The sequence below is a fragment of the Physeter macrocephalus genome, chromosome 20 (genome assembly GCF_002837175.3).
Source record: "Physeter macrocephalus isolate SW-GA chromosome 20, ASM283717v5, whole genome shotgun sequence".
Taxonomy (NCBI): domain Eukaryota; kingdom Metazoa; phylum Chordata; class Mammalia; order Artiodactyla; family Physeteridae; genus Physeter; species Physeter macrocephalus.
Genome location: NC_041233.1, coordinates 37,719,388 through 37,731,722, shown reverse-complemented (window position 1 = coordinate 37,731,722; position 12,335 = coordinate 37,719,388). Strand labels below are relative to the sequence as shown.

At 49.4% G+C, this 12,335-nt stretch overlaps 1 protein-coding gene across 1 annotated transcript in view; it reads right to left on the bottom strand.

Moving 5' to 3' along the window:
• Positions 1-638: 638 nt before the first annotated feature.
• Positions 639-12,335, bottom strand: part of CHAT (choline O-acetyltransferase) — a 55,819-nt gene continuing 44,122 nt past the window's right edge. Inside the window, exons 11-15 of the mRNA XM_007130490.3 lie at positions 10,969-11,091; positions 7,903-8,044; positions 7,686-7,748; positions 2,642-2,779; positions 639-908 (exon numbers count right to left, since the gene is read on the bottom strand). Of these exons, the coding sequence (XP_007130552.2) occupies positions 639-908; positions 2,642-2,779; positions 7,686-7,748; positions 7,903-8,044; positions 10,969-11,091 (736 nt within the window). The remainder of the gene's footprint in view (positions 909-2,641; positions 2,780-7,685; positions 7,749-7,902; positions 8,045-10,968; positions 11,092-12,335) is intronic.

Below are 12,335 nucleotides of genomic sequence, written 5' to 3'. Positions count from 1 at the left end.
ATATTTTAAATTAACTTGTGCTGTGTGTGTGTGTGTGTGTGTGTGTGTGTGTGTGTGTGTGTCTGTGTGTATGTCAGGGGGTGGGTTAGTGCTTACAGGACTGTGTGTCTCGGGGCAGGTCACTCTGAATGCTGTGATCAGACTGCTTTGAATCTGAAAACAAAGCCCCCTACTCCTCCCAAAAAGACACAAGGTAATGACTTGGAGTTAGCCTCTTCCTTTGTGGTTCATTTGGGTACATTGCACATAATAAGGTGACTCTTTCGTTGGGCAAAAACATCACCTGGACACGCTAGGTCCTGCTGGGAAGCAAACCAATATTAAGCTTCCATGGCCATGGAGGGAAGTCAGTGGTGCCTTCCCCATCTTGCCCAGGCCACCTCCGGGCCAGGCTGGTTTTATTTCCCAGCGCACAGGCCTGAGGGCACCTTGATCAATAATGACAATTCCCATGCATCATGAGGGACGCTTTCCTCCTAACACTCCAGCTTTGTGTGATGCCTCAGCGTGGTCTGTGTGTTGGGTCCGGAGTTACAGGGGAGCTACAGAAAGCTGGGGTAAGGGTTGGGACAGGGGTTCGGCAGGGTCTGGCAGCTGCAGAATGCTGGGTTTGAGGAGGTGAAACCTAGTGGCAGCAGTCAAGGTTGGTGCCCCTGGCTGGGCCTTGTTACTTTTTCCTTTGTCACCAGTGGCTTGCCCGTGGCACACGGTGGCCGACTGCAGAGGCCTCTCATTTCAATGAGGCTTTCTTCCACAGCTTTTGCAAACTTGGTTGAAGAGGTCTCTTTGCAGCCATGGAAGCTGGAGATGCAGAAAAGGATGCTCTCTGGCTGGGGGTTGTAGCAGGCGCCATAGCCATTGGGTACCACAGGACCATAGCAGCAAAACATCTCCATAGTGGTGGGCACCTGGAGGAGAGGACAGGTCAGAAGCTGCTTGTTCTGAAAGTCTGCTATAAAGCATGGCGTTGCAACAACCCAGGGGCCTCGATGGGATATTTGCTTCTCTTTGACTATTTTCCACCTGGGTGTTTGACTGAATTAACCACATCAACTGATTGCTTCATCATGGATGGCCACAGCCAGAGTCGTCAAAACAAACCCATCTAACTGCATGAAATCAGAGGAAGAAGGGCCATAAGGCCCTCCCTGGTGTGAAATCTCCTCTACTTGTGAAGTCAGAAGCTCCCAGAGTGACCTGGTGCTGGGTCTCAGCCGAGTCTCTCCTTCACCTGGGGGCTGTTGGAATCAAGGAGGCAATCAGAGCAATTTACTAAATGGTACCCTGGTGGCACCCAACAGTTAGATGGCTTCCCAGAGGGAGTAATTTATGAACTGGAGGAAATCTGGCTCGTCTTCTCTGTCGATTTTTCCCACATCCTTAATTACTGTCAGTATTGCCTGGCTGGTCTGATTTTCTCCCCACAGCCTGGCCACGCACAATTACCCAGCACTGGGCGTTTCAAAGATTGCCATCAACTGGAGTTTTAGTTATGTACCTGATGTGTTTTGAATTCAGAGGGCAGAGATTTTGTAATTTGGATCACAAACCAAGAAAGTGTTTCTGAAGGCATTCGAGCCGTAAATGTTCATTCCAGTTGGAAAAAAGAGTCACCACACCCTAAATTAATTTTATTAGCTGGCTTTAAAGGGAAAATAGAGCACATTCTTGAGCAGGTGCAGGGCGGGGTTTGCTTTAAACCCACAGGCTCTGTGTGCTCGGGCCTTCAGAAATGACACTGGCCATTTTAATGGGGCAGAACAAACCATTAGTCTTGCTAATAGAGCCACCTCATTGTCAGATAAATTTGCCGTGTAACAGCCGAAGGCCATAAAGCCGTTCTGAAGCACTTTTTGCCCATGGATGGTTTCCTGAAGAATTTATGTTGTTGTATTCTGCACTCGTTTATTCACGTCTGCAAGTTCACTGCCATAATGCCAAAATGAAATTACTGAGTGGGCTTTTATCCTCAAACACAACTTTATCAGCCCTTTTTATTGCCCACGTCCAGCTTTTCGCAGATGAGGTGGAGTTTTAGTAAATTGACATTCGTGGGGGGCGGGGGTGGGGGCAATAGGTAATTTCTCCCCTAAATGGCTGCCTTTCTCTAATGGATTGGATTCTTTTTTTGTGTCAGTGGTCCTCCAACAGAACAAGCCTGTAGCACTGGTTAGGAGATGCTGGGCCAGCAGTGGCCCCTTAGAATAATGGCTGTGACCTGTTTGGAGGACCCTGTCCGTGCCAGGCACTGGGCTGGGCTTTCCACTGATATTGTCGCATCTGGTTGAGCCAGGACTTTGCTGTGGGCCTGTCGGGCTTCAGAGCCTGTGGTCACCATGGTGGAACACCATGTCTCAAGCAACATTGGAGGGAGTAAGCCTAATGGTTAGGGCACCAGAATGGGTGTTCTCCCATCCTGCCCACCTCTGCTAAGGTGGCATTCGTGATTATGCCCATTTAGAAGGTGGGGAGACCTGCACTCTGAGCATTCAGGTCCTTGTGCTGAAGGCCACGCAGCTCACTGGAAGCAGAGCCAGGACTTGCCTGACTCTAAGCAGTGGGCTGTAGACACCGAGCTCTTTAGAGAGCTCACTGCTTTCACTAAGTGGCTTCTTGGGTCACGGCCATGCTAGGGCTGTACCTGGCTGGTGGAGAGGACAAACCGGTTGCTCATCAGGTATGTTTCATCTGTGAACATCTCGGGCAGTTCCTTGCACACTTCCCGAGCCAGCTCCTGCAGCCCCAGCAGGTGGTTGTCAATGGCCATCCCTGTTATGGCCTGGGTAGTTGGGGACAAAGAACAGGACATGAGACATGGGCTCCCCCTCCTCCCCTCCTCTCTAGTCCGCAATGCTAAAGGGGACTCTGACTGCTCTCGCCTACCCAGTACTTGCTGCAGACCACGTGTGTGGGTGACCGCCCAGAACCGACCACTGTACTACATGTGGCCTCTGCTCCTTGGGCCCTTGTGCATTTCTACATACACAGGATGAGTCAGAGCAGGTTGGGTTCTAACACGAGGATGCCCGAGTTAAAAGTCAGTGAGTCTGAGTCCTCCCAACAGCATGGTCCCTGCTGGCGTTCACTGTGTATAACTACTCCGTGCTCTAAGTGGAAAGAGTGGGGTCAGCTGGGCCATCCCCAGTACCTTCTCAGGTAGGGCAGGAATCTGGGCAGGAGCACAGGTGCTGGGCCCCATCCAAGCATGGGGAGGGGTGCTCCGGGCTGTCACTGGACAGACTCTCACCACAACCAACGCTTCATACTCCAGCAGGAGCCCAAGGAATGAGGGGTAGAGAGCACTGAGGTCTGTTCCTGAGTCTTGGCTGCTGTTTTCGTAGGCTCAGAATCAATTCAACTAAACTGGATTCGTAATCTAAGAATAATTTTGAGACAGGAACTAGACAGCTTAGCAGAGGCTCAGCTCACATTTTCAAGGGTTTTTGGATGAAGAAAGGGTTTTTCTTTTTGTCACAGGTATTTGAACTCTTATCAAAGGATAAGAGAGGGACTTTTCTGGCGGTCCAGTGGTTAAGACTTTGCCTTCCGATGCAGGGGGTTCGGGTTCAGTCCCTGGTCGGGGAGCTAAGATCCCACATGCCTCGCGGCCGAAAAACCAAAACATAAAACAGAAGCAATATTGTAACGAATTCAATAAAGACTAAAAATGGTCCATATCAAAAAAATCTTTTAAAAAAAGGGCGGGTAAGAGAATAGCAGTGGAAGCAGTGGTAAGAGAATTTCTATGTAGGAGGAGCCCAGGGGTGGTGGTGCTGTGGCTGGAAGTGAGGCAGTGAGGCCAGGGCACTCATTCTTTTTATTCCCCACTGGAGGCTGCATGTGTAGCATGCACATGGGCTTTGCTTGGATTACATGCTTATTTGGGGCAATTTGGGGGGCTGAGGGAGACATGGGGGCCACATCTGGCCTCTCGTATTAACCTCTGGATCAACATCAGGGTAATTGTGAGTAACTCTTGGGGGTTTCACGGTTACGTAAGATGGCCACTTAGCTGTTAACGCCCCACCTAGGAGGAAACCTCCCATCACAATGAACTTTGTTCAGGTTTACAAGTCACGTTTTGGAATTTGACAGCTGTTTTCTTTCAGTTGACAATGAATGCATAAAGATGACTCAGAGGCCCCAGTCTCTCCAAATGCACCGAATTATGGGCTGAAAAGACATGTTATACAACCACCGCTCACTTTAGACGTGCCCCGTTAGGACAGAGGGGAAGAACTGTGAGACACAAGAGCTATGAAGTAGATGCACTTTTAATTTCTCTGGTTGCCTCTGTTTAATGACTGATTTGTGTAGATCTATCAAAGCAGCTACTCTGTGCAGCAGCCAATCCACCCCTGTTTTCACCATCTCTGAAGTCACTGTAGCAACTGGCAACTGGGGTTGATTTAACAGGTTGTTTGGATCAGAGCCATGAGTAGTAATGAGTAAAATGACTCGGCATTCAGTCTTTCGTTCATTCAAGGGATCTTAATTGAGTACCTACTATGTGCCTGAGCAGCTGCTAGAGAACAAAGCAGTCACAGACTCAGCCTCACGGAGGCTTAGGTGTGATGGGAGACAGAAGTTAACCAACCATACAGATAAGCTTGTGATCATAAACCGAGTAAATGCTAGGAAGGAAAAGCATAAGGTGCTGTGAGTATGTGATAGCGAGTCTGGATCACATTTGCTCCTTTCTCTGGAATTTCCTTTCTCCACTACCACTACCAAATATACTTGCCAGATATCTGGAGGTTTCCTGGCTTCCTTCCTCTGTCCCTTACCCTGCACGGCCAACCAGGTACCAGATTTACCTACAAAGCCTCTTTATAGCTCTCCTCTTCCCATCCCTTGTCTCTTTTACTTAGTCGTTTTCACCAACTTAAAATAGTTAAAACAACAGAAGCCTATGGCAATGCTTTGGAGGATATTTTTCTAAATTTTTCATAAAAATTTAAATTATTATCAAAGTTGTATATTTATAGTTAAAAAAAAAAACCCAAGTAAGCCAAAGGCTTATGTCACTTTGCCAGCACTGAGTCCCACTCCACAGAAGCAATCACTTGGAACCCTTTTAGCGACTGACTTTCTTAGTTCTAAACAACATGCTTAGACTGCCGTTACTGCATTTTTCAGTTTTCTTATTATAGAAGATGAAACTTTGGCTCTTTTATATCCCCACTCCCCAAATACACTTCCACTCTCCTATGCTCCCAAATAGAGTTACATTTGAACTCCTTGTTGCTTGATCAATATTCAGCGTTTACATGGTTATAATTATGCAGGTATTCACAGCTGAGTCCTGTAGTGTATTAGGATTAGATTTCCTTTCTTATTCAGTTTTTTGTTTTCCCTAGAAATGACAATTTGTAAATAATTAAATTATGATGTTCCCACTTGCTTACCTTTCTATGTATCTGTAACTAATTGATTCCTAAACCCTTAGCTGGAAGTGTAAAACTTCCCTTAATACATTAAAATGTATCAGATAATTTATCAATTTAATTTCTCCTTTCACTTCTTGCTTCTCTGTGGACCCTCTGTTCTCTGGGTCTGCTGAACAGCTGTCAACTTGGGATCTCCCTTTACTCTCATCCTCTTTCTCTACCTCTTTCTTGTGTTGACTCTTCTGGTATTTGAGCTTATGACTTTCCTTTTTGTGCTTTATTCTCTTACATTAGTGGTCTATATCCTCCAATAGTTTTACAAGAAAGAGAGCTTAATAAGTAAAAATTTTAAGACCTTATCTGTATAAAATGTCTTTATTCTAACTTCAAATTTGATAGTTTAGCTGGGTATAGAATATGCATTAAAAATCATTTTCTCTCAGAATTTGAAGGCATTGTTTCAGTATCTTCCACCTTCCAGTGATGTTAAGTCCAATTATGTTTTTATTCCTGATCTTTGTATTTGATTTTTTTTCTTCTCAGACTTTTTTTTTTTTCATACCAAGGAAATTGGACAACACTAAGGTCAAAGGAGGAACTGAGGGGCTAACTGCTTCTCATATAGATCATCAGCGAATCCTCTTCTTTTCAGCCCCACATGCACTCCTACTTGTGGTGGAGCCTCCAACTCCTGAGCCGTTCTGAGGTTCTTCAGTGCACTTCACTGGGCTCCTGGGTCTCCCTCACTGTTTGCTTGGGTTTCAGCTTCCTCTGGTCTGCTAAGTCAGATGCCATCTGTTCTGCTTTCCAGCTGTGAAACTTTGTTGTCATCTCCTTTCTCATTCTTTTTGCTCTAGTGTATTTATGGCTTAAAAAACCCCCTTTGCTGATGTTTTTGAGGGTTTTAGAGGGAGTGACAGTAAACCCTTGTGTTCAGTTCACCATGTTTGATCAGAAGTTTGTGTCTTCCTCTTCAACACCCCCTGCCCCTGCTCTACGTCAGTCCTTTTACCAGCTCTCCCTAAACATTATATAGGTCCCTAATTCTGTCTCTTGGCAGACCACCCCATGCTCCAACCAGTCCTTCTACCTGGTCACCAGGGTAAGCTTTGTGACAGGGAAATCCAGCATCATGAGCTTTCCTGCTTTTCTGTCCTTTGCAAGCTGCACATATGGAACTACTTGCTTTTCCTCCAATATGTCTTATTCTCTCAAGACTCTTTGCCTTTGCACATGCTGTTCCCTCTGGGGCCATCCTTCCCTTCTATACCCACCTGACAAGCACTTCTTCATGCTTCAAGTCTCATATTAAGCACCACTTCCTCTGAAAAGTCTTCCTGGCTTTCCCAAGCAGAAGAAGGAGCTTGCTCCTCCATGTTCTCTGCTACTTCCTGAAGCATGTAAGGCCTCTTCTCCCAACTACACGGTGCACTCCCGAAGCACAGGGCTTCATTTTTTATTTCCTAGTACCCAGGGCCTTGCCTGGCATAAAGCGGGAAAACAAAGGCTACCCACTGAACACATGACAGCGAGCTTGATTTTCCCCAAACAGAACAAACACTTAACTATTCCGATGAATCAGGGACCTAGCAACTGAATTACAGAAAAGCCTACATTGGCTAGTTCTAAAACCCAGATATGTGTTGTGCTTGCTTTCAAGTATATAGAGTGAAATCAGTCAACTCTTTTTCATAGATTATATGGTCCTTCAAAGACTGTATCAGAATGATTTGCAATTAATACATTGATCACCAGCCCAAGTAGTAGCTTATTCTCTGTTTGTATGCAAATGATAGCTTTGCAGTGCTAGAAAATATATTATTTCCCTAAACTAGGGAAACATTTCCCTTACAATTTCGATTTCACCGTTAACTTTCAGCAAATATATTTTTTAAATTCACAGGCAGTATAAATAAATACATGGAGAATAAGAAGACAAAACCAGTCCTGAGTGGGAATAAATACCTCCTCACCTGAGATTGTGCCAAGTGTGCAAACCACCACACATCTGACTCTCTTGTATAAACTGTAAAGTGCTATACATGTTGGTGCTATTATTATTGTTGTTGTTGTTGTTGTTTCAAAGACCATTCATTGTATTCTTGTAAAATCCGTGTAAAAACCAGGAGTGGTGTGTTACCCAGGTTCTAAAAATAAGGAAGAGGAGGCTATGAGAGGTGAGGTGCCCTCACCAAGTCGCTGTGCAGGTGGTGGCCCGGCTGTCACCCAGAGCCCATGCCGAGGCCCCAGCTCTGGGCACAGCCCACAGTCCTGAGCTGAGGCGAGGTCACTCACCATGACTGTGTACTCGGTCTGGGCTCGGATGGCATCCTTCAGGAGCAGTAGCTTCTCTGAATCCTGTAAATGAACCAGAGACACAGTGCATGGGGCTTTAAGAGGCTGCTCAGTGGCAGACAAGCTAAAGGAGCTGGTTGTCTCGGGGCCGAGAGGACAGGCGGTCCACAGCCGCCTCACTTGTCCCCCCGAGACTCCTCGGGCCAGCAGGACTTACCGGCACGGTGGCCATGTGGTCAGTGATGGTTTTCACAAAACGCAGCGCCTCCAGAGTGGCTGATCGAATGTTGTCCACCCGTCCCTCGCGGAACCGACGGATGGACGCGCTCTCGTAGGTGGGCACGAGTCTCCTGTGGAGCCTGCACAGGATGAAGGAGGAACGGCAGACGGTGCTGCCTTCTCAGGGAGTCATAAACGCTGAAATAGCCTCGGCTGCCCTTACTTTTACAATCCTGCCTTCGCTCTGCACAGTATTTCATTTTAACGCTAATAGAATTCTGGAGGAGATTCCCCGAAGATGAATGTCGGGGAGCCTCGGACACGAAGAGCCGAGCACACTTTCCTGCGTGGGTGATATTGTGTAGATATAAAATAAGGAAGATGTGACTGGTAGTTTTTTTAAAGTCCCAGTCTGGTGGGAAACCTAGAGTTTTCTGCGAGATCCAATTAGTGTTTGATTAATAGCACAGCATGGAGTAATTCATCATTTGCACTCTTGAGGGAATCCTGTTTTATTTAAAAACAATTCAAGCATGACCTATGGATCGAGGCAGGGAGGGGGCCTTAGTGGCCGTGGGTGTCAGCTGCTGCAGAGGCTCACTGTCCAGGGGCAGCAGGGCTTCCAAACAGACCCATGGGCACAAGGGCTGTGCCTCTCCTCCCTCACATCTGTGACCAGAAGAGCAGTGGCCGCTGTCCCCGCCAGCCAGAGCAAGTCTCTTCCCCTTGCACACCAGGCTGGCACACGCCCTTCTCACCAGTCAGGAAAGTTGTTGGTGTTGGGGTCAGGGAGGGGAAAGACACAGAACTCAGAGAGGGGCAGTGACACCCCGAAGTCACACAGCAAGTTGGGGCCCTGTATCTTGGCCTTCTCGGGGCATGTCTCTCCCACCCTGGGTGAGCTCCAGGAGGAGGGAGGGCCGAGTCTGATTTGGCATGGCACTTTCTGTACACTTATGTCTCACTTCCCCAAAACTCTGGCAGGGAGCTCATTTCCTGTATCTCTCTAGCCCCTGGGGGCAAATGCCGTGCCGAGCACAAAAGTAGACGCCATCACTGGCTGGTCGCTGATCAACCCCAATTTAGGTAGCTTCCAGGTTTCTGCTGAATCTAGGAGCAGATTAAAAGATATCTTTTTTGTTACAGCTGAAACTCTGAAGAATGCATTCCATGGGCAGCAGGTTGTATTTTGCCTATTCAGTGAGCCCGGGAGCCTCTGGCCACATCTATTCCTGGCCATGTCCAGTGACAGCAAAGATCCCTGGAGGGTGGAGTTGGGAGGCTCTATGCAGTGTCCACCAGCCCCTCTGGGCTTTGGATCTGAAGCTCTGAAGTGCTTGCCAGGGGGGTACCAGTGCAGCAGTGTCCCCAGTTATGGCACCAGCAGGACACTGACCTCGTGGCCCATTTTAGCCACATACTATCTGAGTATCAGAACGGCACTGATTGCAGTTCCAGAGGCCAGGTCCTGCCGGCGAGGTCTCCATGTCCTGGTGATGAGTACAGTCCTCGTGTGGGGTGACGTCAGCCTGACAGATGACAGAGTGGCTGCACTCCCTTCCCCATGAGTCACAGCCCCCTGCGTGGGACACTGGGCTCTGGGATGCCGCCTGCTCATTAGTGACACCTCCTTGCCCCGGCTTTCTCCAGGGTCGCTTTATGCCTCCCCTGGTTGCAAGCCGAAAGCAGGTTCTGGTGGGGGCATAGTGCTATTTACTGCCCGTGCCAGTTTATGAGCTATAGCTTCTGGAACGCTGAAACCAACAGGGGCCAGCCCTGTCTTGAGGAAGATCTATTTTGCATTTTACTTTTCGCCTCCTATGAAAGACCAGTTAGGCTCCCAACCCTGCCTTCAACCCTTACCTCCCTACACTGCATCCCTTCCCCAACACACAGCTACCATTATAGAGATTTTTCTAAACTACACACCTCACTGTGCCACCCTGGGCTAAAACTCCTGCAGTGTCTTCTCATGTCTGTGACAGTCCCTGATGCCTACTCTGTCCCAGGCGTGCAAGATAGCCAGAACATCATGCCTGGGGGAGACAGTCTAGAAAACAAAGTCAGCAAATCAATGAACAAGGGAGTCCACGTGAATAACGACTGCCATGAAGGAAAAAGAGCACAATGTGCTGTGACAGGGAACTGGGTGGCAAGGAGTCCGGAGGTGGCCTCTGAGGGCTGACACCTGGGCTGAGACCTGAGCGGTGGGAAGGAGCTGGTGTGTGAAGAGCAGTGGTGACAGGTGGGTGGGCAGAGCCAGAGCCAGAGCAAAGATCTGGAGGCGGAAGAGAGCTTGGGGGCAGGGCCCCAGGGAAGGCTGGTTCACAGGGAGCCTTTCAGGGAGCTGGACTTTGTTCTAAGCGTGAAGGGAAACATGGTAGGTGATAAAGACTGATTTGCATATTTTAAAGTTCATGCTTCATGAAGATAGGATTATAGGGGACAAGAGTGGAAGCAGAGACACCCCGGGGCATGCTACAGTTGACCAAGCATTAGGTGATGGGGGCTTGGGAGGGGCCGATGGCAGTGGAGGTGAAAGGAAGAGAATGGAGGGTAGACATTTGGAGGAGAATTGACATGGGGATGAGGGGAATGAGAGACAGAGACAAATCAAGCCCCAGATCTTTGACTTGACCCCCTTGCCGGGGCGGGCAGGGTGGGGATGCTAGTTCCGTTTCCTTATCAAGGCCAGGAAGAGTGGAGAGGAACAGGTCACAATTATACAGGGACCCAGGTGGGCTGGGTGAGATCAGGAGGAGAAGCAGCCTCCCTACCTGACGTCCTCATCACCTGCCTGGCTCTTGTGATTTCTGTGTTCCTTCCCTGTGAGCTCTGTGCCCCTGGGCCATCGCTCGCCAGCTTCTTGAATGCAATATCCTTCTTTTCATGTCTGAGGTTGGACTCACACTTTGAAACCCAGTTAGGTGACACCTCCTTCCATGCAGCCTGCCCTGATCATACCCCCATCCTCTAGGCCCGCAGAAAGTCATCTCTCCCTCCAAGATGCTTCTAGACTCTAGAGTAGCTTGTCAGTCAGCCCACCTTGGCAGGCTGTACTTACCTATAGAAGGCCAGCTGGAGGGCCACCTGAATAAAGGCATCGGGGCTGCATTTCTGCTGCTTAATGAATGTTTTCCCATAGTCATCAAATTTATAAACCGTGAAGTCGAGATTCTTTACTATTCTGTGGAAGAAAAAGAAAAGGTGCATTCATTGCATGCAAAATAGAATGCACTCACCACAGGGTCTAACGAAGTTTCTCAATCCTGGTCTACGTCCCAGCACGCTAGATATCCAGTGCACTGTCAGAGACAGGCCTTGACGTTTGGAAGTGGCAGAAGGCGTGCCAAGCAGGGTGACTCTGAGCTAAAGGTGAGGCTTGGCTGGGCAGTGGCCCTGCGCTGGGGGTAGGGGAGGTGGGCCTGGCTGCAGGGAAGGACACGGAAGCACGAGGGACATTTGCATGGGCAGGGAGAACACTGCCCACAAACAAAGTCCTAAAACTTCATTGCCCACAGAAGAAGGCCTGAAAGGTTCGATCTGTTTGGGAAGGTGTGTCCAGCATCCCTACGGACTCTTTTGGAATCCCGGCCATCCTGCCAGACCTGCAAATCCCCTACGTCCAGGGAAAAGCCCGTTTCTCTGATGGCTGCAAGCAGCATCTCCTCACTGAGACTCGTCCCTGTTGTGCTATGGAAGAAAGGCCTGGAGCCTGGCCGCTGGCCACGGTCACCACAGCAAGAGCTGCTCATCTGGGCTTTGCTGGTGACCGAAAACCCATCTTACCCAGAAAGTGCTGAGCCTCCCGACACGCGTAGGTCTTTGCTGCTCACGAATCATTGGCAGAGCGGCAGGAAGAGTCCCTGAGTCCACACTGAGACCTTTCAGCGCTGGTCTCCCCCCACGCCCACCCTCACATATTGACCAGTCTCCTCCTTCATAACGAGTCTGGGGTCCGGGCTGACTGCTGCCTGAAGCGACGCCCAGCAAGGTCCTCACCACCCGCCCACCAGCCGCGGGTGTGTGTGCGCGCGCGCGCAGAGCCCTAGGTGGGCAGCCCTGACCCCCCTCCCACACTCCCTCAGGGTTTGCTCCTCCCTGCCTGCCTTGCCTTGAATTATTCCTCCAGCCATGTGAGCTCAGCTCTCGGGGGGCCATGCCAGGCTCCGGGGACCCATCAGGACTCAGAGGGGGCCCAGTGCTCGCGGGAACTCACTGCTCAGTCGGGCCTGTTGACCCACCGTCCCCCAACAGGCTGAGCTTACAGTCACCACAGACACCTGGGAACCTCTTGTCCAAGCCCTGGCCATCAGACTCTACCTGCCTTCCATGGCAGCTCAAGACCCGCCTCAGCTCCTCCTGCTTCCCCACCCACAGGCCTCTCTTGGCTTTTCTGATCCTCCAGAGAGGGAAGCTGGGGGTCTCGGG